Below are 27,875 nucleotides of genomic sequence, written 5' to 3'. Positions count from 1 at the left end.
TTAGCTATAAAGATGCCAGTGTGTGTGCGTCTCTGTGTTTGTGTTTGTGTTTGTTTTTTTTTTTTGTCAGTGTAAGATATGTATGTAAGTCATGTGCATTTGTGTATCTCTACATATGGTTATATGTGTGCATAAGTGTGTGAGTTGAAAGAAAATTATCTAGTCATTGACCTTCACTAATAACCTTGACATTGTCCTACTTTCAGCTTTCCACAATGACCTCCACACTGGTAGAAACAGTCTCCATCAACTATGAAGATTTCAACGACAGCTTCCTCACATGCGGCACATGCTTGTGCCAATACGACGCCATCGATCACACGCCAAAGTTGCTGCCTTGTTCGCATACTGTTTGTCGGAGTTGTCTGGAAAGGATTATTGAAGCCCAAACCACAGACACGGGGACATTTCGTTGCCCTATTTGTCGAGAAACTATAACAATACCCAGAGGTGGTGTGGCCTCCTTCCCACCCAGCTTTATAGTGAACCAGCTGTTAGATTTGTTTGCCCAGCAGCGCAGGGATATTATTCCCAAGTGTTCCAGTCATGGCCAGCAGGAATTGCTGTTCTGTGAGAGCTGCGACACGGTGTTTTGTACGCTGTGCACAGGCGGTGAACATAACGGTCGTGGCGCCAGTGAACATACTGTTATACCTTTCTCCATTGCCATTAAGCGCATGTCAGAAATATTGCTCTACAAGGCCCATTTGTGCATACGGAATCTGAACACTGCATGCGATAACGTGGGTGCAGAGACACACAAACTGGAGCACACCTACGAACGCACAATCGATGCCGTGAATCGCTCGTTTCAGGATTTGATAGGTTTGCTGGACAAACGGAGGCAAGAGGTTCTGCAGATGGTGAAAAAAGTGCACGATGAGAAAAAACGAGTGTTGCAGGAGCAGCTGGATATTATACAGGCGGAGAAGGAACAAGTTCAGAGTGAATGCCAGGGTCTACAGTACCAGATCGAAGTTAGAAATATTACCAAAAAGATAAGTGATCTGAATGAGAAGTTAGACACTACGACAACCTTGTCAGAACCAAGGGAAAATGCTTTCATCAAATACGACTACAAGCATAATTCTGCCTACAAAGATTTTGTGAATACTCTAAATAACTTTGGCAAGGTCAAGGTCAGCACGACGTTTCCGTCATTGTCAACAGCAACCATTGAATGTGCAACGACCTTCCTCAAGTCGACTGTTACTGTCTCCACAGTGGATTACCACGGCAACCCACGTACAAGTGGGTGTGACCCAATCACAGCAGAGTTGCGGAACAACAGGGGCGAGTCCCAACAAACCCAGATTAAAGATAAAGAGAACGGAACATACGAAGTCACTTTCACTCCACAAGCTGCAGGTCAGCACACTTTGAGCATTAAGATTTTCGACCGTCCGATTAAAGAAAGTCCCTTCAGTATCTGTGTCTCAGACCACAACAATCCCATCATGAAAATCGGCAGTCGCGGGTGCCAAAATCTCCAGTTCACTCAGCCAGTAGGTGTCGCCATTGATCAGGAAGACACCATGTATGTCTTGGACACTGGGAATAGCCGGATTAAAATTCTCTCTCCAGAGGGGGAGTTCATACGGCATTTAGGACCAGTTGGATTGGAGAACCAGAGCGGAACAGGCATTGCCATGACACCCAACAACACTGTCGCTGTCGTCAACTGGAGAACGAAACACGTTACTGAAATGGATGCTGAAGGGACGATTGTGAAGAAGTTCACCAACGAGGAATTCTTAGAGCCAATTTCTTTAACAGTGAACAGCAGGGGAGAGTACATAGTCACAGACAATGGTGCTGGAAAGTTATTCCTCTTCGACACCTCAGGGAATTTGATCAGGAAAATTGGGTCAAAGGGCAACAAAGCAGGCGAGTTCAACCTCATCAGCGCAGTAGCAGTCAATAAGGCAGATGAAATCTTGGTTGCTGATAATCGTCTTCAGAAATTCGGCAAGGACGGGCGCTTTCTCCACGAGCTGGACTCCGGCATGAACAGCCCCAAGGGTCAGTACAGCGGACTCACTGTTGACCGCCATGGTAATATCTTGGCGCTACGCTCCGAGAAAGGGCGCAGTTATGTTCAGGTCTTCAACGCCAGTGAGAGGTTGTTGTTCACCATTGACAGCCATGATGATAAACTGAAGCGTCCCAGTGGCTTGGCTGCCACCCAAGATTTCAAAGTCGTCGTGGTGGATCTTGGCAATGATTGCATCAAGAAGTTCCGTTACAAATAAAAGTGGGGAGGGAAAAAAGTGCCTGCGATCTTGAGAGTGTTGTTTTGCGCCATTAAGAAAGCAGCATTATCAAGACTTGAATCTGTTGGGATAAGGTGACGTTTCTAAACAAAATCTGTGAAGGAAAATATCGGTATTCAAATTCAATTAGATGTTGGTGCAGAGATTCAGATGTCAGAGATGGTGGCCTAGTCAGTATACCTTAAAATTCTGCCTAATTATAAGGTAATAACTAGGTCTTTTCAATGGGCAGAAATTATCAAACTTTCAGACACATCATTTTAAAATCATAAAAATTATATTTTTGTATAGCATTTGTGGTGCTTTTAATGCATAGAAAAGAACTATAAGGTAGTCTGCTTTTCAATTTTGTTGCAACCACTTAATAGGAACTATTGTTTTAAGAAATTATGTCTTAAAAAATACAGTATCTGTTAAAATCACAATTTCCCCAAATTGAAAAGATCGAGTCATTACCGTGGAAGATATAACTTTGGCCAGTAGTGGTTATCATGTCCTTTTGGTGTCCATGGCTGTGGTCAGCAATTTCAGAAGAGCTATTCTTTGTTTTTTTTTTTTTTTTTTTTTTGTTTGTTTGTTTGGAAAAAAGTGGACCTTTTGTTTTTCACCTCATTAATTGATCTAAGTTCAGAAAGGGTGTAGAAACTATATTAAATTTTGTGCCACAGAGAACCTTTTCAGCGAAAAATGAATTTAGCGGACCCAAGGGCCTGATATTGCAGGTGTCGTTGTGATGTCAGAAGTGAGGTAATTACTAAATTAAATATTGATAAAATATCATAAAGTGAAGGCTGTTTATAGCAGTACCTTAAAAAGAGTGCATCTGAAATTTCTGAAAAACAAATTTGGCTTTTGTCAGAAAGTTTCCGAATTATGTATAAAAAGTGATGAAATATCAGCAAGTGTGAGCGAGGTGTTTGAGTTGTACAAATAAATACCATATTGCTTACACCATGACGTATGGAAATATAATGTGAAACTCATTTGGCAGATTGTCATAGGCCCCATTCAGAATAGGGGACTAACTAGTCCGCAGGTCAAATATGGCCACCCACTTGAATATCCAGGGGATATCTATTCAGTGTCTATTAGCGGGTTAGACCGCAAGCTTTATAGTGGGTGGTCATATTTGACCCTAGGCCTAGTTAGTCCTCTATTCTGTATGGGACCATAAAGTCTGCTTAAAGCTAATGTAAAGATGTAACATATATTTAAACAAATAACATGCAATGTGCATCAGCTTAACGATGGATCTCATAGCGTAACTTCATACATAAGTACCATGACGAAAAGTGATAGAGGACTAAAAGTGATAGAGGACTAAAAACAAAAAATACAAAATATTGATTTGGCCAAAAGAAATCTAACAACTTCAATGCCAGGTTATGCCTAGTATATCATGCTTTTGTTTGCAAAGCAATATATTAATTGAGAAAATACCAAGTGGAGATATTTTAGATATAATGTATGTTTGACTGTATTCCTTAAGCCTCAACAGAATTTAGGTTAAAATCAGAATGGTGACATTTTATAATGTGTCATTTTTTTTTCGTCCCATTCTCACCCTCTTGTTAGTTCTGCGATTCAGTTAGTTGTACCCCAATGTTTTTACATGCCACTGCCTTTATTGTTTTACTCCCAGTACCAGGGCTTGGGATTGTTTTATTTCTGAAACCTACAGATAAAGATACATTTATTTAGTAGTTTGTATAACTTAGGGTTTCACTAGATTGTTAGCAAAGAGAGATTGAGACTTTAATTGAAGTTTTTGCCAAATTGCCTTGTGCCCTTATTGTAATGTTTGTTTTGGGTAAAAGTTTGTAATTTTAGAGTTTAACCAATTGCAAAGAGTGCCAAAATTGTTGAATATCCTGTCATTTCTGCATTTGGGACAGTTTTTTTTTTTTTTTTTTTTTTTGAAATCAATACCATTATTACAAGTTGTAGAAGGGAGAAAATGAAAACCAAACAGATCCTGTACTGCTCTGAGGATTAACAAGGTCTCAGTTACCAGTGAATTAATAGGCAGGTCACAGGGTTTAACTTACTCTGAAGTGCCGAGTAGCTAAATATCATCATTTTCTTTAAGAGCCTTGCAGTGTTGTACATTTGAAGGTTTGCTGTCCAGTTAGGGTTAATTTGGTAATATGTGTACACTACTATACTACTGCTGTTAAACATAGCAAACTCTTGTGTGTGAATTAATGGGTGTTACCGGCTTAATGACTATGTAAGTGTAAAAAAATGGTCTAAACAGAGCCTGTTGAAAGTTTAAACTAAGTTACTAATTATATTTTAAATTTGGTCAGACAAAATCCTTTGCAGCCATGGCTTATTTCAAATAATAATGACTAAAGTTGAAAAATTAAATGGTCTTAGCAATGACTGCACGTAATTTTGAGTTACATGTGCATGAGAAAAAGTTGGTATCAGTCTAGTCTAACAACTTCAAGGTTGTTTTTAACATGTTATCAGTGTAATCAGTACTTAAAACCGGGTACGTGGACAAATGTTTGTGCATTTCAAGAGAGAAGTGAATGGCAGAAGGAGTGGTTACATGGAATCCTGAAAGCATATGGAAAATGAGAAATGTCAAGTTTTGGTGAAGTATTTTCTCCATTGGAATAAAAATTTTGGTATAAATATAACAGTTATCGTCACTGGAATAAGTAAAATGTTACATGTCTTGTATAATGACAGCAAACGGTGTTACATATATTTCTGTTACAAATAAGTGTTTCTTTAAAAATTCATGTAGCTATGCTGGACAGAATTTCATATTGGAACTGTATGGGCATAGTTTTGAATTACAATAATTACTCAATCTCAATAGCATGAATTAATAATTTCTCCCTGAATAATTTTTTTTTTTTTGTAAAAGTACTGAAAAGCAGTTGGCTTCGTTTCAGAAATGACATTCTTGTGAATCCTAAACATAGATTTTGAAAAAAAAAAAAAAGAAAAATAGTGATTTTTCTGAAATTATTTGGTTATTACAGAATTATGATAATTATTGCTGACTTATCCCAGGGTGAGAACTCCTGTCACTGTTTTAGCTTATAATGGTGACTAGTGGCGCATCCTGGTGTAGAGAACAATCTTCAGGAGTTTTACTAAAAATCGGCCCTTATCCATGTCAGTTCCAACTAAAATGGTTTTGGTTTGTCGTTATTTACTGAGAAGGATTAGCATTGCTTTGTGGATCCTCCCCCTCCCCCCCCCCTCAATTACCCAACACACACTGCGAGCTGCATTCCATATATTATCTCTCAGTCATTTTATAGAGAGGGTTGTTAGAAAGGTTGCTGATCACTTTGTCAGTCTTCTGGTATTTGAAAAAAAAAATGGTTTTATTAAAAACCGTAATGCAAATAAGCCCACTGTGTGTGGCTTTCTTAAAGTCTAGGAAAGTGTGAATTTGTTCCTGGTGTAGTGATCTTAACTTTTAATAACTTCAAGTGTGTGTAGTTACACAATAACCATTAGAATAATGGAACCCAACATGGGAAGGTTGCTCCTTCTGTTTATTATTGTTATCAATGTGTAGCTAAAATTAGTTCATTTAGTTAAAATTGCTTTTGTTTCACTTTAAAGGTAAGGACAAATTGGTGTGCCAAAGATTTGAATTCAGTTAAATATGATAAGAATGTCGAATGGTTTTGTTTGTAAATAACGTGTATTAAATGTGTTGTTTTTTAATTTATTATTTTTCAAGCCTAGGCTGCGTCAAGAGGAGACTTTTGTTTTCAATCTGGTGCCTGTTTTATTTTTATTTATAATAAAGAAGTTGTATGACTGAAGCATTAATTTAGTGTGTGAGAGTATATGTAATAAAGGAATAACATGTTACCAGTGTTTGTTATTATATTAACAACTTTGGTCAGTGACCCCCGTGAGGATCGCGTCAGATTAACTGTCTATATATGTATGAGTATAGAGAAGTTTCCAATGAGCTGTGAAACTCAGGGTGGGAAACCATGGCCATTCAAGGTGTATCCAAACCCGCCCCTATAGGTTATTAAGTGACAAAGACAATGGGGGTGAAGGGGGAGGGGGCGAGGGTTACATGCTTCCCACCCTGATCACGGAGGTTAGTTTTGTGACAAAACTAGAAACAACCTCAAATTTTTGGTCTTAAATAGTGTTGCCCAACTGTTGATCTGAAGATCTTTTACAAAACAGGCCTTGGGTCTACTACAAATCAAACACAATGAATATTTCCCCATTTATTTGTTCAAATATAATTTATGTAAATAAGCAACAAAAGCATATATGAAAGTACACAAAATCCTCACTTGGTATACTGAGTATTAGTAGAATATAGAACACAATTATGTCCAACTTAGTCTGGGAAATTTTTCTTGGTTCTTACATATTTTTTCCACAAATACAATTCTAATTGCTTGCAATAAATCGATGCCCACTGAAACTCCCAAGAGAGTAATTTTTTTTTCTGTGGAAAAAAGGCTATATGAGATCTTAAAACAACATTATATATTGAAATAATTGAACATTAACAAGTGCAATAAATGGGTTTTATATACATATTCCCTATTACCGACACTGTCTTTGAATTAAAATGTTGGATAATACTCTATCACTGATACATTAAAGCATAAAGTATGGAGATAACTTAAGAGCACACACCTCCACCATACAAGAAGTCAATTACTAAAATGAATAACAAGAAAAAATACTTAAAAAAAAAAAAAAAAAAAAAAAAAAAAAAAAAAAAAAAAAAAAAAAAACAGCAGACCTGGATGAAGACAAAAGGAAAGATTCATAATAAAGAAATTTTATAGTTTTTTGTAAAAATCAGAATTTTGTGAATTATTATTTTCTGCTCTTTGTCTGTACATTTGACAACTTTGCTGCCTTGTTCAAAAAATAACAGCAGACCTGGGTGAAGACAAAAGGAAATATTCATAGTCAGGGAGTTGGATACAAGTCGGAAACTATGCAATGTTTGAGTGACTAAATATTCATAAAAAAAATCCATAATTCATAAAACAAATATTCAGATTAATTTGTGAGTAATCACAGTATTTACTAAAGTCTATCCTCTTATATAAAAACAAGATAATTGAGCATTGTTCCCTTGCAACTGTTCCTCATCTACGTTTTATCATCACCCCAAAACAAGGATTGGAGAACAGGAGGCCATAAAGCCAAGGGTCAACCACAGTGACTAAAGATGAGCATTAACATATACCGTGGATGCATTCCTTTGCAAAAAAAGGGAAGATGATGGATAAAAATCACTGCCCTTACTTTACACATTCAGCAGTTAGCTAAAGTAACATAGTATTACTATATACTGAATCGAAGGAAACTATACAACTGTACCATAAACAATACAAAATGGTTGTGGCTAGGTTGAGGCTGGTATCTCGAATTTCCAGTTTTCTATTTTACATATTAAGACAGCCCCCATCACATCTGGTTTTGGACCTTTACAATGTTATTAAAGCACCCCTAACCCATAAAAACATTGTATACAGCCAAGTTAGTACTTATAGTACTCATATCTGGTCATATATACTGTACAGCAAACATTTTTTATCTCAAATCTTTTATCTTCAACAAAAAAATTTTCTGGTCATGATTTTGATGGATCTCCATGAGAAAAAAAGTGAATTTAAGAACTAATCTAACTTTTCTAATTCTTAGCTGCCATTTAGAAAAAAAAAAAAAAATACATATTTTCATACCAAAAAGGACAGTTTAAGGAGTGTCCCACATCAAATGACTCCTTTGTAGCAACTAAGAGACAATACTAAGGAAACTGTTGTCATAATGAAATCATTCAGAAGGCAGATCTTTTTTTTCTCATTATTTGCAAAGAATGCCTCTTTTCTAACACATCATAGGTCCTGTGATCTCAAAAAAAAAAAAAAAAAAAAAAAAAAAATTCAGTCTCTTAAGAAGCTACTAACTTATTTTACCCCCTTTAAGCAGGAACCAATATGATCGCATTCAGATCAGCGGAGTAACAGATCAGCGGATCAAATTTGGCAACCCACTTGAAAGCTTGCTGCTTAATTTCCAATTGGACTCTGAACAGATTCCCCATAAGGATTATGCAATAAGCATCCAAGTGGGTCGGCCACATTTGATCCACAGATCTGTTAGTCCGCTGTTCTAAATGTGAACTAAAATACCTTTATCACCACCAGTCAATAGATTTACATTTCTGTATTGTCTTATATCGTGAAATGTAGTTTTCCTTTTCTATTCCTGTTATAAAATACAGATCCTTTTTTCCTATCATACATATAAAAATACTTTGTGTTAGCTCCTTGTGCAGTAATATTTCAAATGCTGTTCATATATATATTCAGAAATTATATCAACACACTGAACTTTCCAATATTTTGATCCCTTCTTTGTGTTTTCAATAGGGAGTAATCGCATGTGTGCGTCTTCCATTTTGCTCCATATAAACCATATATTTACACCCCATTTCCATAGATTTTTAGATCAATCTATCCCTGTGGGGAGTCTCACTAGATTACTGTCAGCTTGACCGGCTTAAGCGTCTGTCCCGCCTACTAAAAGCTGTAAGGGGGTAATTAACTATGGTGCCCGCTCGGCTGACTGCAATTTAGCGTGAATCCCCAGGGAGTTAGGTCGATCTAAATCTTAATCTTTAGATCAATCTAAATCTCTGGGAAAGCACCCTAAATCAATTAAATCTCACCTGTTCATTTAACTTTCTTTCCTACACAAATAAATACTGTGTTTTTCAAGCACCCATACTGGAAGCTTTTAATAATTGTGCATAAAATCCTTTTTTCTTGTGCATAGTGGATCATTGCAGCTGTATCAGTTCACCTAAAACTACAGATTCATATTCCTGCTGATAATACGCTCCATGACTGGGGTGAACCTCATTATTCTTCCACTTGTTTTATACTATATTTTCAGTAGCCCAGCTCTTCCATCTGTCTGTCTTTAAAAACAATATACAGTTTTTTGAACGCATTTTCACTTGCTTGTGCTTTTGAAACCAACACTTGTCTTGTTGGTTCTTCAAAACTTTCCAATTTTGCACAGAAAAAAATAGGAATTTTAAAATTGCACCTTGATCAGAACAGTTACATATTCATGGAGTTTAAAATCATTTAGTAAATTTGTCGAAAAGAAAAAAACTAAAAGGAATAGTTCTGAAATCAAAGTGATGGCTAAATAATTCAATATCCTAGCACATAAAAAATACAAAATAGTCCAAATATGCACCCAAACCAACACATAAATAAAAAATAATAATCATAAATCAATAAAAACAAATTAAGTAAAAAAAATCTTCAAATGTGTTTCTTTGTTCTAACCAAAAATATATATCTATCTATATCACTTTTACCAACGACAATAATTCCTGTATCCCTCACAAGATTGGAATCAAAATCTCATTTCTATGATGAACAACCGCCATTAGCTATCTGTCTCAATATCATGCTCGTGGGGCCAGACGGAATTGTGAAAAAGAGTGGTAAGAGATTTGATTTTCCAAGTGTGAATGCCAGCCATCTTCTTGAAGCTCGTCTTTAGGACGTCCGTGTTGTTCGGCTGGCCGTTGGTTCCCAAATTGCTCTCTAGTTCCAACAACTGCAGGTGAAGGTTCAGAAATATTGGTTCACCATTACTTTCTTCAATAGCTACAGGTAAGATATTCATGCCCCTAAAACAATTAAAGTATTAAGAATATATCATATCATATAATATTACATGAATGAAATGCTTTTTTTTTTTGTAAGTACTCATATATGCAACAGATAAATATTTGGTAAATATTTGGAATCAGTTTGTGTATTAAACACTTTTTTATGTGTTCAGAACGAATCATCCCTATCATTTGTGACTTCTGCTGCAGCTAGTATGTGTCTAAGAAATGTCTAATGCTCAAACCACACGATTTCAAAGAACATTGTCAGGTATTTTATTCTTACATGTAGGTTTTTTTCCTGTTCATACCAGCAGAGTAAATCTCTGGTGCAGCCAAAGCCCTGCTCACTTGCATCAGCTTGTTGTTCATTTGCCTCAGTTCCAACGAACTGCAAACAAAAATTGGAAAAGATTTTTTACCAAATAAAAAAATACAAATTAACTAAAGATATTCAAGAGGCTGATCATGTACCATGGTCACGGAAAAGATGTTATTTTTTAAAAAATTATATATATTTATTTATTATAAATTTCATCAAAATCCATGGAGGAACTTTTTTGATGACTATAATAAATGCCCAATGTTTACACAATTAGCAGTTCACTTACCTTAGTGATGTGATATTTTTAGTTTGCTTTTGAAACAGAGCCACTGCTTTGGAGAGATCGCCTATGGCTTTGTTAAAATGATCTGAAAAAAAAAAAAAAAGAAAAGATGACAATAAATTGTATTCAAGGAAGGGAAGAGAGCATGTTAAAATGTTAAAAAGGAGACCAACCCTCTCCATCTCCTCAATTTTACTGGTTTTGTGTAATTTCTTATAAAATCCAGCAACTTTCTTAGTTGTCTTTCACAGGTTAAAAAGGCCAAATATGTATAAATATATATAAGCATCAAGAGGACTAGGCATTCGGAGAATAAAATGCTGACTTTAGTCAGCTGTAGACGGATATTGCAAATCCATCCATAGATTCACTGTGCCTTGATTCTACTTCATTTTCACTTACTCATGGCTTCCATTAAGTCCTTTGTCAATGTCTCCTTGTGCATAAGAACTGTAGTGTTATACGCCGTCCACATGGCATCAACAAAATCTGTCAAATCAAAGGGAAGAAGAGCAGAATCAACCAGACGGAGAACCAGATCAGCCGTCACTGCAGCAATGGCTTTGTGGAGCGTAAAGTTTCTGTCTATAAAAGTATGGAGGTACTCAAACCTGTCTAAATATGTTTGGAAGACTGGGAAATTCTTGATCTTCATCTCCTGTAAAAAAGAACAGTTCTCAGCACTTAAGATAAATAAACTACATCTCAGACTCTTTTCACACTGAGCAGTATACTTCTGAGATACAACCTGTATCAGTATACTCTGAGAGGCCCCTCACAAGTTCTCTGCAAGTTTGTTTCCTGCTATTTAGTTAATAATGTCGAGCACGTAGGCTCCATATATGGCTATGGGGAAGGACAATTTTCCATGCTTTGCACTAAAAAAATAATAAAATAAAATAAAATAAAAAAGGCTGTGGGAAAGAGCAATTTTTACATGCTTTGTCCTAAAAAAAAAAAAAACCTAGATATTAAAATGCTAATAAAATCCCCACAGATTGAAAACTAATAAGATGGCCACAAACTCACTCCACCTACCTGTGGGTATGTATAACCCAGTTGTAACGAGGGAGCTCCTACGCCCATCTCAAACCCTGTACAGTCAGTACAAGACAGTAACACAGAACTTGCTGTGTAGGGGTGGAGTCTGGAAATAAAAACAATTGTAACTATAATAATAATAATAAAAATAATAATAATAATAATAATTGCAAATCTGGCGACCAAAAAGGGTTAGATAGATGTGAAGAGAAAATGGCACATTGTGTTGAATTAAAAATAATAACAATCAAAAGAAAAAAAAAACTCACCCAGGCTCCATTTTCTTGCTGTCCTTCCTCCACTGGTCAAACACACTGGTTTTATCATGGTCTGGACTGGGGACCACCCTAGTGGCTGCATGGAGGACCTCCGTCAACAGGGGATGACCAGTGGCAGTGAATATATTGCCTGGAGATAATTATAATAATAATAATAATAATAATAATAATAATAATTAATTTTAATATGGCACATCCAATAAAATCTCAATGCACCATTCAAAAATTAGAAAGATTTTAACAAGCTAAATTTTTTTTTTTTAATTTTGACTGGATGACTCGGATTTTTTTAAAGCCATACATAATTAAAATATAGATTTTTCATACACAAAAAAGTGCAATATTCTTATATACAATAACCCTTTAGTAAACTGAGTTTAGTATCACTGTGTGGTCTACTTTCAGAAACTTAAAGGCAGTTCTTTTCTCTATTTTTTCCATCTGTCATACAATCATTCAAAGACTTAAATCATAACATTTAACTTGCCTCTTATCACAGCATCCAAATTAATGTAGGCCACTGTACTGGTTGATAATTCTAATTTATATTCCTGCATGAAGAAAAAGAAGACAAAACTCTCATGAATTAATTTCACCAATGACACTTAACTTTTTTATTTTTGAGTCATTCTCTTATTATTAAATTATTTTATTATTAAATATATCCAAGTTACTCTATCTGCATTTAAAAATGCAGATAGAGTAACATGGATATCTTTTATCACATAAAAAGCTTCACTTTAACAGCTCCAAAATGGCTTGAATATTATAATTCACTAAACATTATTAGAAAGGATACATTGGCGATAAATTGCTGACATTTCCAGAAAAAATCATATTTCTAGATCATTTCGCTTTGCTACAATGTCTAATTTGCACAATACTGAAATGAACTAGTCTAATAAATTTTACTGTAAAATGTGAGTATTTTATTTCTACGAATAAAAAATAATTCACTGCAATCTTCCATAATTCCTTTCCCCTTACCTCAATCCATTCTGTAGACCCAATGGCGCCAAATTCCGTTGCATCCCAAATGGCAAAAATAAGACTCCTTCTCGGCTTCCAGCCACTGTGGGCAAGTTCCCTGAACTTTTGAGCCAGCTCCATGGCGATACCCAGCCCTGAACCCCGCGTAATTGAACCTTCCACCAGCGAGTCGTGGTGAGCGCCAATTATAACGTAGCGATCTGGAATGAAATTCAGACACCAATATTTTTTGTTTAATTAATGTTACAGGGAGATATGGAGTGCAGAAAAATGTATGGTGTAGCAGCAACAAGAACCATGACTGTACAGTTTGATTTAAAACTTGTTTAGCCCGCTGGCCCATAAAGATGCATTTAAAGCCCAACTATGCCACTAAACTCAATAAATACCACCATATAGCTTCAAATAGTATAACTTAGAGAAATGCCAAGGGATATTGTTTCATATTTCCAGATAAGTAGACCAAATATTTTAAGAAGGTCCAGTTTTAAAGCTCTTTTATGGCTGATCGAGTGATTTATTTGATGTATCCCTTGGCATGTCAACTTAATTTTAGTAACTAGCAGAAGAGCATTACTATGACTCTTCGCTCGGTTCAAACTTAAGGACAGCAGAGCTAAGGTTTCAACTGGTCAGTAATTGAACAAAATCGTTAATTTTTGCAGAATGTCTAAAATCTGAAAATGATAACGAAGTAAATCAATGGTCCAAAACAGTTCACAGGTCAAAACATTGTTTCTAATTTTTTTCCTGACGAAACATGACATCAGGAAATAAAGAGGTCGAAATTCTGTGTGATCACAATTTATGAAAATTATTGATATTAAAGCAACAGATGGTTCCATTTCGATTGCAAACATGTTTTCCTGAAGCTTGTTTCCAAACAGAGGCTCTATACGGAGAGGTACACACCAGGTTCTTCCCTCCCCACAATGACACCAAGGACATTCTTGATCATTTTCACCACTTCCTCATTGAAGGTTGTCAAGTTTAGCTTCCTGGAATAATGGACAAAAATTATTAAGAATTATTTAGAAATTAATGTTTTCCAAAATAAAAAAAATCACACCATCACTATTCTGTAGTTTACTCTCACTTCCGCTGTATTCATACAAGTTGTACTCAGTTTAAAAATAGAGATCTAATTGACCTAAGAAGAAGACGAGATTAAATCAAAACCCCAGCCTACTTTTTCTCCCTTTCTTCAACAATTTGGCTGGCTGCAATATGCAGTCTAAACTAGTTCAGTTGTTAACGTGACTGAAGCGAGTCAACATTCAAAGGTATCTACTCACTGGCTGTTCTTTAGCTTGGAGAGATTATAACTTGTGTCTAGAGTTCCTCGCCATCCATCTGGGGGCACCCCCTCTGTTAGCTGCCTTTAAATGGGAGAATATAATATAATAATACAAATGTATGTCTTCTGTCTCAAGTTCCTGTTGACTCAAATATTCTAATGAACAATATTACTAATTAAAAAAAACTTTTAAAGTCAAATTTTTAGCTTTTACAATACATATTGTATTTACCCCATCTCATAAAGAGAAAAAAGATTACTAAATCACTAAAAATAGAAATCATTATCAAAATGAGTTTCTTCACTGTTTCTAAAACCTAACATACCGCAGGAGATATTCAGCATCCTGATAGTTGATTGGCTGGAGTGGAATGTCTGGGTAAAATTCGGCCACCTGGTCAAATGCTGTTGGGCTCTTTTTGTTATCTTCTTGTACTAGCATATAATCTACAAATGATGAAAGAGGAAATATTTTCAGAGCTTCTGTGGGATTTTGACCATTATTCTTATCATAAGGTTTTTGCTCTTCTTCACAAGTTTGTTTTTAAGCTATACAAAAGATGCAGAAAATACTTTTGAGTGTTTCCATGCATAAGTTCACAATTACTATACTTGAATATAATGCTAGAATTCAATACATCAAATTCTTGCAGTTTTGCTTTAAAATTTGAATCAATGAATGTTAGTTTACCTTACCTTTTGCAGGCTCAAACGGAGTATCTAAATCACCAACAGTGAAAGACAGCGTTCTAAATTGGGTCACGTTGCCAGGCAACCACCAAGTGTCAGGGTACAATTTACTGTGACCCCCGTAGTTGAAATCTTGAGGATCCGCAAAGAAGAGAATTCCTGACACTTTCTTACCCTGTAAAGAATTATGCTGAAAAAAGACGAGAAAAGTTTTTATTTTTTCAGAAGCTAAAATTTAAAGAAATTTCAGTTTCTTAAAAATCTGTTCATGTATGATCCTAGTTTTTGGGTTATATATTTTCTTTGCAGTTGAAATTTGTGGAGATTGTGTTCTTCAACAAAAGGAATATGAAGACATTAAAGTTTGGGTTGATGTTGGCTTCGGGTATCATAATAAAATTTAAAAAGATGACTTCAGAAATTGGTGACTCCTAAAAACTAACTGTTATTACTAAATGGTGCTGGCAACCCTTCCTTTAGAAATTCACCCACTATTTTCCCATCATAATCAATTAATCAAAATCTGTATAAAGTAATTTGAATTCAATTAAGTTATGAGCAGTAACTTACCAATTTTCTCCAGTCAATAAATGGGCTGCCATCTTTGTATCGAATCAATAAAATATTTCCTGTCAGGCTTATATTTTTGCTTTCCAGAACTTGAAAATCTTCCGGGCGTCCATAATTGACATACACAAGGTCACCCTGATCATATAAGACAGAAGCAAAAAAAATTCTCAATCCATCTGATAAATCTAGCTAAATGGTTTTGGGTAAGATATGGCTTAATTTTCAGCGGAATGTTTCTGCAGATTCCTAGATAACAGTCAATGCAGTGTTTTAAATTCATTTTTTCAGTCTTTTCCCATTCATACAAAAAAATCATAATGAGGTTAAATATAACAGATACTAAAAGAAAAATGATGTTTGTGTGGATTTTGATATTACTTTTAGGGGGTCGATAAAAACACAGAGATGGAGAAATAAGCCAACAATGGTACACTTCTTGCCATATATTTTCCTAGTCCAACTTCAAAATTGAAAACCAGACTTCACAAGGTACTTTCACAAGATCATTACCAACGAAGGCAAAATTTTCACAGTGAAGTAAAAGAATCCTCATAATGTGAGGCAAATCCTCAGTAGGTGAGCCAAAATCTTCACAAACTGAAGAAGTGTGCCCAAAAGGAACACCAAAATCCTCAAAAAAATGAGGCAAAACACTCGCCATGCAAGACAAAACCCACACCAGGTGAGGCAAACTTTTCCTTACCTGTGCTGTTCCTGCAGGTGAATATGGGATGTAGTTTAAGGTAAGAGAGGTGTCTTGGTTACCACTGCTGTGGTCAGACACTGGAGTGTTATAAGACGTCTTACAGGTGTACACTACTGAAGAAGAAGAGTTGATCAATCGCACCAGGTTGGATGGATCACTGGGTTCTCGCTGGCTGAAATTTGAAAAAAATAAAAGCTGGTCAATTTTTACTGGGTTGAGAGAAAGTGAGATTATTTTGATGGTGATTTTCACTTAAGCTCTCAGTCATGACGATAGCCCATTTTGGTACATGTTATGATGTAAGCCAAGTAAATTGAATTTTGGACCAATAATTTATGAAATATTACAAGGCCACTACATCAAAGTCAACATTACACTGGCAGCTAAAGTCAGCAATCTCCACTAGACAAAAAAGAAAAAAAAATTTTTTTTGACTTAAACAAGTCTGCAATGTTAACAATGGCCCTAAGCCTTATTCCTGTAAAACTGAACCTATGCCAAAAAATATTTATTTAGTCACTGTACACCATTTCTACTTTGAGCCTGTAGAAATTTGAACACTGGTGGCCAAAATGATAAGATAATGGACTAATTTTTAGTCACTGGTTACTTCAAAACTCTACTCACATCCCAGGATACGACAGTCTCACTCTGTATGTGGCGTTATACACGTAGTCCATCTGCCAGCTGCGGAACTGTCCCCTCACATCCCCCGCTTTCTTTAGGCTGCCTTTGGTGCCAGCCATGTCTAGGGTACTGGTGAACTTCCTGATATTGTAACAGTACCATGGGGTTCACAACATGATAAATATATAAATAATTGAGAGACAAATGATTTGATATGTTTGGTGCAACAAGGCAGCAAAGCTGTCAAATGTACAGACAAAAAACAGAAAATAAAGATGCAAAATAGGTCATTTTGCCAATTTTGATGCAATAATAAATAATGCTTATAATAGCACTGTCAGTCAACACTGAATTTTAATCATGCACAACAGGTAAAATGGTCAATAACATGAGCGGACCCAGAGATATTTTCTGACAGTGTTCCAAAGTATCTATTTTGATCCATCCTCCATTTTGATGGTCTTCCAACAGAAGAAAAAATAGATACCAGGCAATATAAACTTAATAACCTGACTGTCTTCTGGAAGTCCCAGAAGATGGTCTCAATCTACCCTTTCAATGAGATTACAGTTTCAGGACCATGAGAGTTCAAATTCACATGATGTAAGTCTCAATATTTGAAAAATGATGACAGTGCATAAAATAATATTACATAAGTAACATAATGTTTAAAGACATAAAAAACAATACAACTGCTTATGTGGAAAAACAGAAATGTCAGAATCTCAGGCGGATGAGAGTTTAAAGTCACAAATGCAAGTGTTTGAGAAAAAATTATAAAGGAAAACAACAAAACAAGAAAAGCACTCCGAAAGTGCTGACCTCTGCCAAGGTAGCAATTGTTGATTATTATTGATTTTTGTCCTCTTTGGCCCACTTCTGACAGTTCCTGAAAATTTCAGCAAAATCGGTCCATAACTTTTGGAGTTATGTTGATGACAAACAGGGGTGAAAATATAACCTCCTTGGCAGAGGTAAATATAATTCCAATGAAGCTGCTATTCAAACTTTTAATCTTTCAGTTTGATATATATATATGTATATATATATATATATATATATATATATATATATATATATATATATATATATATATATATATATATATAACTTATTTGCAATATTAAACAAAATTTACCTGCATAATTATCACTGCTTCCTTATTATTAATCTAGCAGAGAGCTTAACCTATGGGAGTTTACAGGGAAATATCAACAAGTGTGCTTTATGTAATCTCAAATCACAAGTGTGCTTTATGTAGCCTATCAATTAGGCAAATTACTTTATAACTGAAATTAGCGAAGTGATACCCAAGGGAAATTTATAGACTGACCCTCTCAAAGGTCTTTCAGGCCCATAAGTCACAACTTAAGAAGAGCACAAAACAATAATGCACAAAATAGGAGACTACCACTTCTGATGCAATAATACATTATGTTTAACTGCACAGTCAACATCAAATTTTAATTTTGCACAACAGGTAACACCGATGAGAGTAAAAGCATAAGGCTTCAGGCCCATCAGAGTTCAAGTTTATACTTAGAAAGTGCCAGAATGAGAAAAATGAAATTTCACACAAAATTGCATTAAATTCAATAATAAATGATAACCCAATTGACCTGGCTTTCTAATTTGAACTGCATGCCAATCCTAAAAATCATACTCTTAAGTTAAATATAATAATAAATAACACAGTTTTCTTTTCATAATGTTTGCAGTAGCAGTGCAAAAAGATTATTGTCAATTTTGATGTAACATTACATAATAAATTATAGGATAATTATCACCAATTTTTGATTATTGACTATAAATAGCATGAACATGTAGAAAATTTGATTACCATCCGGCTTCATGTCCATGGGAGCTCCGAGTCCCACAATGAATATGCCAAAAAGATAATGAATATTTCACTAAAATGAATAACTTCCAGAAAAAGAAGCCCATTAGACTGCTTTTCCAACTTGGGCTGCATTTTAGTCCTGTGTTTCTTTTTTGAAAGTTTGACAATCATAACGAACACGGTTTTCCCATCATGGTCATCATGGCAGATGTGGATGATTGAATCTGACAAACTGCAATGATATGAGTTTATTTCCGTTTTGGACACTTTATTACACAATACATGATAACAAGTTTACCATCATTTTTACATAATCAACTAACAATGTTGTAAAGATGCAGGAAATATCAAACACACACTTTTACGTATCTTATTAGTTCAATAATGAGACTGTTAACATGCCTAAGAATTGAATCTGAGGAAATTTGAAAAAACAGTACAACTTCTAAAATAATGGCCCGATAACACTGATTTTTGAACTCAACCTGCATTTTTGTAAGATTGACCACTCCTGTGAGTATAATGACAATTGGCTAAGCTGTTTTTCTTACATTGTGTTATTAATGTTGCATATATGTTGAAAAAAGTGAAAAAACAGCATAAAAAAATTAAAAGAAAATGTAAAATAAAACATAACAAAAAATACCAATAAAGCTGCTATTCAAACTTTTAATCTAGCTGTACAATTACTAACATGATATGAATAACCCTATTGAGTTTGAGAATAATAAGGCACTGTTATTCATCTTTAGCATTAATGTAAGCGTTACACAAATTTTTTTTTGTAAACTTATTTTCCATATTAAATAACATTTACCTGCATAATAATCATCGATTCCTAATTATGTGACACAGTTAAGAAAGCTAAACCGATGGGACTTTACAATGAAATCTCAATGTGTGTTTATGTAATCTCATTTAATACCCACTTGAAAATTAATTAAGCAAATTATTTTATAACCCTGAAATAACTTGAAAATCAATTAAGCAAATTATTTTATAACCCTGAATTAACTGCCTACTATCCATATACATTTATTGCACCAAATAGCACTGTACTGCATTGCTTTCAAAACAGAAAACAATTACGATGGTTTTCCAACACAAGCTGCACTTCACTCTTTTCAGTAAGGTTGATTATCATAAGTAACATGGTTTTCCCTTAATCGCTATCCTGGCAGCAGTGTCCAAAATAGGGTTTTCTTTAACTTTCATGCAATATAACATAATACTTAACAGCATAATGACCATCAAATTTTTTATAAAAAAATAAAAGTATCATGGATATTCAGAAAATGTGATATGGAAAGGTCTCCAAGGACATGGAAGTTAGGGTCACACTTTCAAAATGCCAAAATGTTAACAAGAGATAACTGTACTGAAATGATTTTCTTTCCATTTTCAACACCTTTTTTACATAAAACCATCATCAATTAACTGTCATTTTTAAATGATCAACTAGGAAAATTGTTGACATAGGAAAAATATCAATAGAACAATTTATAATGTCCAATTAGCTCCATTTGGAGATTCTGAACATAGTGAATGATTGAATCTGACGAACTGCAATGATGAGTTCCTTTCCATTTTTGATACTTTATTACACAATGCAGGATAATAGGTTTACCGTCATTTTTATATAATTAACTAACAATATTGTTAAGAAGCAGAAAATGTTAAAAAACACTTTAACATATCCAACTAGAGGATCAGAGAGGCGATACCGCCTCCGAATATTGTACCACCAGCTGGAGCAAGCGCATTCGTATAGACCCCCACATACACAAAATAAGGGACACAGCCACCAGTTTTGTGCTTGACAAGCTGTAAAAATGCAATCAACAAGAATTTTTAAACTATTGCAAAAAATATATATGGTACAATCAAATTTAAGTTCTTCGTAAGGTAGGTCAAGGGTCAATTTCAAGGTCACAGTAAATTGCCAGTATATGACTTCCTATTCAAGTTCAAGAGTAACTATGGACCTATCTCTGTCAAGTTTGAAGTTAAAAGAGAAAGAAATTAGCAGAGTTCAGTTCATGATAAAAAGTAGGTCAAAGGTCAATTTCAAGGTCACATTTAGATTGCCAGTATATGACTTTCTATTCAAGTTCAATAGTAACTATGGACCTATCTCTGCCAGTTTTAGAGATAAAAGGGAAGCAAAATTTGCAAAGTTCAGTTTATGGTGAAAAGTAGGACAAAGGTCAATTTTAATGTCACATTTATAATGCCAGTATATGACTTCCTATTCAAGTTCAATAGTAACTATGGACCTATCTCTGCCAGTTTTGGAGATAAAAGGGAAGCAAAATTTGCAAAGTTCAGTTTATGGTGAAAAGTAGAACAAAGGTCAATTTGAATGTCACATTTATAATGCCAGTATATGACTTCCTATTCAAGTTCAATAGTAACTATGGACCTATCTCTGCCAGTTTTGGAGATAAAAGGAAAGCAAAATTTGCAAAATTCAGTTCATGGTGTAAAGTAGGTCAAAGGTCAATTTTAAGGTCACATTTAGATTGCCAGTATATGACTTCCTATTCAAGTTCAATAGTAACTATGGACCTATCTCTGCCAGTTTTGGAGATAAAAGGAAAGCAAAATTTGCAAAGTTCAGTTCATGGTGAAAAGTAGGTCAAAGGTCAATTTCAAGGTCACATTTAGATTGCCAGTATATGACTTCCTATTCAAGTTCAATAGTAACTATGGACCTATCTCTGCCAGTTTTGGAGATAAAAGGGAAGCAAAATTTGCCAAATTCAGTTCATGGTGTAAAGTAGGTCAAAGGTCAATTTTAAGGTCACATTTAGATTGCCAGTATATGACTTCCTATTCAAGTTCAATAGTAACTATGGACCTATCTCTGCCAGTTTTGGAGATAAAAGGGAAGCAAATTTTGCAAAGTTCAGTTTATGGTGAAAAGTAGGTCAAAGGTCAATTTTAAGGTCACATTTAGATTGCCAGTATATGACTTCCTATTCAACTTCAATAGTAACTATGGACCTATCTCTGCCAGTTTTGGAGATAAAAGGGAAGAAAAATTTGCAAAGTTCAGTTCATGGTGAAAAGTAGGTCAAAGGTCACTTTCAAGGTCATAGTAAGATTGCCAGTATATGACTTCCTATTCAAGTTCAATAGAAACTGTGGACCTATCTCTGCCAGTTTTGGAGATATAAGGGACTAAATGTTATAATTTTGGAGTTACCATAATGTGCCTTAAATTTCGTACAGAAAAAATTAATTAAAATAAAGAAAATGTCACTTTGGTCAAAATTCTTGAAATAGGAGGTGCTCTGAAGTTTCAGAAGTTCAAATTTGATGAAATAATGTCATTTTTGAACACAAGTTGTCTGCTTTGCCAAGCCTTATGTTTTATTTTTCCAGAGTTCAAAATTTATTATCCATTACCGTACTGTACATTTTGCTTTTACCACCAATATGTACTTTTTGATACAGAGTAACTCGAAAACCGTATGGAATACAAAAAAACCGAGACCACCTCCAGTGTTGGGCTTTACATGCTCTACAAAATGCAAAAAAGAATGGGTCTCTAGCATTAACGGTTCCCGAATTAGAGACAGTTTTCAGTTTCGGTATCTTATGGCCGCTACTCCCGTGAAAATGCACCGATTGACCCCAAATTCATGGAGATGAAAGATGACCTGGGGCCGTATTCTCGAAAGGTTGTAACTTACAAATTCTTGTAACTTTTCACGTAAGTCCGATCGTTCACGTAAGTTGGTATTCTCGAAGGTTTGTAAGTTACAAACTCTTGTAAATATGCACGTAAATTTACAACTGCTTCCGAGCTGTTGTAAGTCGCTACAAAAAGTTGTACGCATGCGCACTTGGTGAAAAGTCGGGAAGAAAGTGTTGTCTGCGGGAATTTTATGCTCGTGTTTATTGTCGGATATTTTTGACAGCAAGTAAAATTATTTAACCTTGGATGTTTTATTATCAGCGAGAAAGGTTAGCCTTTCGGATATTTCAGGTTAGTTGCCTAAAGTTAACGATTTAGATGAGAAAAATACGTTTCTATCGATCGCGCGATGGCAACATGGCAGTTTGGCAGGGTGTCCGAATTTTTAAACTAAAATGAAAACTGATACTTTTTAAAAAATGTGAGAGAATTACTAGTGTTGTGAGAAAGCCAAGTTAATGAGCTTTTTGGCGATATAAAACACTTTAGTTGTTAGTCAAGATTAATCAATCGAACGACGGTTGAATTTCAGTTTCTGAAGCTTCCGACTTTTTTAGGATGAAGATACATGTTTAGTCAGTGAATAAATTAAAATTATACTAAAAAAACGAGGTTAATAGATGGGGTTTTGTTCGGAACAAAGTTATCTTTTAACTGATGTATAATGTTTGCTGTCATTATATTATTTACAAATTTTCTGTGAGATTTTGTCGTGAAGGTGTGTCTGAAAATCGCCATTTTTATCTGCAATTCATTGACTCAGGTTCTTATGGCTCTATTCCATACATGTGGTGGAGAAAATATATGCCTTCTACATCACAAAAAAGTCCGTTTCAAATGCTTTAAAATGATATGCTGTACAACATGTATCAAAAAGTATCGAGAGCCTGCCAAATGATTTGAAACATATAGAAAAAAATGTTGCAAATGTTGACCCCCTTTTCGGCACGTCATGGTGACCTCGATCAGCTGATGACTGTATTTAAAAATATGCATAAGTTTCATTAACTTTATTTTGTAGGTTTTTTTAAATAATAATAAATTGGGAGCATTCAGTGATGATTATAATGTTTTATCATCTACTTTCGAGTGATTTTAGATATATTTAAACAGTATTTTAACTAATTTAAAAGGCTCGGTTTATCCATTTAAATAAAGGATATCCAGTTCAAATAATGAGGTTATCATCACTGATGGAAAAAACAAATGACTTAAACTGTTTTAAATACCAAAAAAGACTTACTAGTAATGTGTGAGTTAGTAAAAGATTGTAAATATTGTAAATATTGGCATTTTTGATAGTATTCCACTTATGGCATTCCTTATATAACATTGTACTTATTACAAAGTTACAGAGTAAGTTCTAATTTAGAGTAAACTGACACTTGCTTAGGTTGCACTTTGATCATAACAATTATAGCTGTTTTCTTGCTACTGTTTCATTTTGAAATTGATTCATACTGCAAAATATAATCCCTGCATAGTCCCATCTACTTGCTGCAGTGTTAAGATAAAGGAAAATAAAACCAGTATATACCATAATTTTAATTAAAAAAAAAAAAAACCTTCTTGCCAAAGAAATAAGTATATTTCATTATTTAAGTTCCTCATAGAATACAAATGTTTAGTCTTGTTACAATAATAATTAATATAAAATGATTATTTATTTCATCATAAATAATAACAGTAATAATAACTGAAAGTTTAAATGCATATCATTTTTTTTCTGTATTTTCTCCTTTATGATGCACTCACACATACATTCACCCACAAACAAGATTATGTCTCTTTCCATCATATATTGCTCATAAGGAATTATTTTGGGTTTTGTTTTGGATAAAGAAGTATTTTGTATTTCTTATCACAATTGTTATGGCTGAAACTAAAATTGCATGCACTGTACAGTGAATTTCCTTCTATTTTCAGGAAACTGGTTTGTTTAATTTGAGTAAACAAATAGAAACATCTTATAATTCGCAATGAAATATATTTTAACCGTGGCTTGTACTTTTTAGTCACAAAACAGATTTTCTTTTCTTTTTTTCTTAAGTCAGTTTTAGGGATAATCATTGCCTTTCACCTTTTATTTCAATTTTTTGTGAGTTATCATGGATGTTTGTGTAACTTTCTATGATTAAAGTGTGCAATGTCAAGGTTCATACATGAACACTAATAACAAATTCAAGGATTTTATAAGAATTTTGAGACTAATTCAGTTGCTTTTCAAGGACTCTTTAAATGCAATTGAGGGCAATGCAAAGTCACTCATAAGTTTCTATAACAAAGAAAAGAGGAAGTAATATATCATTTAAATTAAATTTATACACACTGGTGATGAAACATTAAAAAATAGAAATTAAATAATGTCCAAAAAGGAATATCTCCCCTTCCTGTGAATTACTGCCTTCATGCACCTAAAATGAGTCTTTGTCAAGGTTTTGTAAGTCTCAGCTGCAGTGAAATAAAACAACAACACAGGCACTTGTAAAGAATTTACATCTCATATGACAACTGTTGGTAAAAAAATCCAGAAGGAAAGAATATTTTTTAAATTTCAGTGAGTGTAAATTAGTAGATAATATATGAAACAAAAAATACCTGAAATTATTGAAAATGTGACTGAGTAATCAGTTACAAAATTTATTATTATAATCATGTTTTTATTTACTTACAGAATCCTTTATTTTCAATTTTTTACTGCTTATACTAGCCGACCTGTAGGTACATGTTCATTTGTACCAGTACAATGTGCATTTCATACTGACATTAAAAAATACTCACTCTTTATGGTAACAACAAAGGTGTACGGGAAGAATATTTTCACTTTTATACCAACACCCATTAATTGATCACAGTTATCAATTTTATTTTAAAATAACATGTTCATATTAAATTGAATGTCATTTTTGAAAAGTTGGTCCAACTTATTTGTGTGAATTAAATTGTGTGATTATTTGTGGCTTAACATGAAGATATCATTTATTAAATCTTCATCATAGAAAAAAAAACAAAACAAATATACTCACTCATATTTAATAACAAAGTTTATATATTGAAATAAAATTTACACTTTTATATCTAATTGAATGCCATATATAGAGAGGAATTGTGTGAACTTATTTGTGTGGCTTTGGTATCCTAAGATAGCATGAAATCCAAGCAAGTATCAAATTTGAACAATGTGGTGAGTGTTTATTATAAGCTACTTACTGTAAGAAATATTCACACACGTTTTCATTGTAAATTTAATGAAATAAAGTACTTTTTGCTAGCGGCAAACTTGGGGAATCCCAGCTGGGGGAATCCCACAAGAGGAGCCAAGTCCGATTTCTGAGCTCGCATGTCGGAGGAAGCACATTTAAAATGAGTGAATTTTCCGACGAAAAATTGTATGAAAATGTTAAGAAACGTCTTTTTGAATGATTCTCAATACATTTCAAGAGACTTTTATGTCTAGATAAGCGTTTTATCGACGCAAAGCACGGCAGTGAAGTACGTTGATGCGGGTTATTCATGGACCAAACGTCACTTCCGGAAAGTTACGTGAAAAGTTACAAGAGTTTGTAAGTCCGAGACTTACAAGAGTTTTGAGAATACCGTGTAAGTCAAAGTTACAAATTCACGTAAATAGTTACAAATTGTTGTAAGTTACAAAGTTTTGAGAATACGGCCCCTGAAGGGTAACACTTTCCAATAATATTATTGGTTAAGTCTGTGTGGTGTCTGAATAACAGGGCAAAAAAATTTTTTTTCGTAAAAAATTTCATTTTTTTGAAAATTTTGGCCCATTTGACCTTGAAGTAAAGGTCAAAGGTCAAATCCAAGGGTATATTTGAAATCTACACATATGACTTTTGGAAAGCTGTCTATAGAAATTTTTCCCATAACTCCTTCCGTAGGGTAGATAATTAGCATTTAATTTTGCCATTTTTAGACAAGGGTGCATTGCAATGAGTGCCACACCCAGACCCCAATACCGACAAAGCCCAAATTTTACGTGGAACGAGTTGAGATTATAGGTGACCTAAATCCATGAGATGGGTACGGGGGCCCTTACCGTCTAGGAGGAGAAGCGGTAACGGTAGCCGTCCGGCGGAGCCAACGGAGCCGGCGGAGCCGGCGGAACGATCCGGACGGGACCGAAACCATGTGTACCGCCAGCGCTAACGCTGGTGGTACAATTAGTACCGTTATGAGACTGTTAACATGCTTAAGAATTAAATCTGAAGAAAAACCACTTATATACAAAAAGGCTAATAACTTCATCAAAACTTAACTGATCAAGCTTATTTTCAAACTTGATCTGTATACTGGTCAGATTGATCACTCCTGTGAGTTCCAAGACAAAAGGCTGATTGGTTTTCCTTAAAATGCATTATCAGTGTTGCATGTATGCTGAATAAAGGGAAAAAAACAGCATTACTTTTGTAAAAATAGTCCAATCATGCCAATTTTCAAACTTGACCTGCGTATAATAAATATTCACCAGTTCTGTAAATTTCAATCCAAGGAAAGGAAAAACATTTTTACACTTATCATGTTATCGGTGTTATAAAAGTGCTGAAAAAATTGAAAAAAAAAACAAAAAAAAAAACAGGATAACTTCCATAAAAATTGCCCGATCTTGCTGATTTTAAAACTTGACCTGCGTATTATGAATATTCATTAGTTCTGTAAGTTTCAAGCCAAATGAAAAAACAGTTTTCCACTTATTGTGTTATCAGTGCTGCATATATGCTGAAAAAAGTAAAAAAACAGCATAAATTCCCTAACAATAATCGAATCATGCTGATTTTCGAACTTGACTTGCGTATTATGAATATTTATCAGTTCTACAAGTTTCAAGCCAAAAGGTAAATTGGTTTTCCACTTATGGTGTTATCGGTGCTGCATATATGCTGAAAAATAGTGAAAAAACAGCATAAATTCCCTAAAAATGACCCAATCATGCTGATTTTCGAACTTGACCTGTGTATTATGAATATTAATCAGTTTTGTAAGTTTCAAGCCAAAAGGTAGGATGGTTTTCCACTTATCGTGTTATCGGGGTTGCATATATGCTGAAAAAAGTGAAAAAACAGCATAAATTCCCTAAAAATGACCCAATCATGCTGATTTTCGAACTTGACCTGCGTATTATGAATATTCATCAGTTCTGTAACTTTCAAGCCAAAAGGTAAAATGGTTTTTCACTTATCGTGTTATCGGTGCTGCATATATGCTGAAAAAAGTGAAAAAACAGCATAAATTCCCTAAAAGTGACCCGATCATGCTGATTTTCGAACTTGACCTGCGTATTATGAATATTCATCAGTTTTGTAAGTTTCAAGTCAAAAGGTAAAATGGTTTTCCACTTATCGTGTTATCAGTGCTGCATATATGCTGAAAAAAGTGAAAAAACAGCATAAATTCCCTAAAAGTGACCCGATCATGCTGATTTTCGAACTTGACCTGCGTATTATGAATATTCATCAGTTCTGTAAGTTTCATACCAAAAGAAAAAACAGTTTTCCATTTATCGTGTTATCGGTAAAAGTGCACGGCGACGGCGACGGCGACGACGGCGACGGCGACGACGGCGACGGCGAC

The 27,875-nt window shown here is 34.5% G+C and overlaps 2 protein-coding genes across 8 annotated transcripts in view; one reads left to right on the top strand and one right to left on the bottom strand.

Moving 5' to 3' along the window:
• Positions 1–6,122, top strand: part of LOC106155565 (tripartite motif-containing protein 2-like) — a 32,805-nt gene extending 26,683 nt beyond the window's left edge. For all 6 annotated transcript variants that reach the window (XM_086994831.1, XM_086994834.1, XM_086994836.1 and 3 more), the window contains one exon: positions 207–6,122. In XM_086994831.1, coding sequence (XP_086850957.1) covers positions 207–2,252 — 2,046 coding nt within the window. In that variant the 3' untranslated portion in view covers positions 2,253–6,122. The remainder of the gene's footprint in view (positions 1–206) is intronic.
• A 362-nt stretch (positions 6,123–6,484) lies between these two features.
• LOC106155561 (N-acetylated-alpha-linked acidic dipeptidase 2) overlaps positions 6,485–27,875 on the bottom strand; it is a 28,911-nt gene continuing 7,520 nt past the window's right edge. For both annotated transcript variants that reach the window (XM_086994830.1, XM_086994829.1), the window contains exons 5-19: positions 16,744–16,884; positions 16,114–16,288; positions 15,411–15,545; positions 14,847–15,030; positions 14,477–14,597; positions 14,149–14,232; positions 13,766–13,851; positions 12,851–13,053; positions 12,351–12,414; positions 11,855–11,993; positions 11,583–11,691; positions 10,947–11,202; positions 10,548–10,629; positions 10,223–10,327; positions 6,485–9,954 (exon numbers count right to left, since the gene is read on the bottom strand). In XM_086994830.1, the coding sequence (XP_086850956.1) occupies positions 9,708–9,954; positions 10,223–10,327; positions 10,548–10,629; positions 10,947–11,202; positions 11,583–11,691; positions 11,855–11,993; positions 12,351–12,414; positions 12,851–13,053; positions 13,766–13,851; positions 14,149–14,232; positions 14,477–14,597; positions 14,847–15,030; positions 15,411–15,545; positions 16,114–16,288; positions 16,744–16,884 (2,131 nt within the window). In that variant the 3' untranslated portion in view covers positions 6,485–9,707. The remainder of the gene's footprint in view (positions 9,955–10,222; positions 10,328–10,547; positions 10,630–10,946; positions 11,203–11,582; positions 11,692–11,854; positions 11,994–12,350; positions 12,415–12,850; positions 13,054–13,765; positions 13,852–14,148; positions 14,233–14,476; positions 14,598–14,846; positions 15,031–15,410; positions 15,546–16,113; positions 16,289–16,743; positions 16,885–27,875) is intronic.

This window comes from Lingula anatina, chromosome 9 (genome assembly GCF_051362555.1).
Source record: "Lingula anatina isolate TDL-2025a chromosome 9, LinAna3.0, whole genome shotgun sequence".
NCBI classification, from domain to species: domain Eukaryota; kingdom Metazoa; phylum Brachiopoda; class Lingulata; order Lingulida; family Lingulidae; genus Lingula; species Lingula anatina.
Note: the sequence above shows the minus strand (reverse complement) of the source record. Positions and strands in the feature narration are given on the sequence as shown.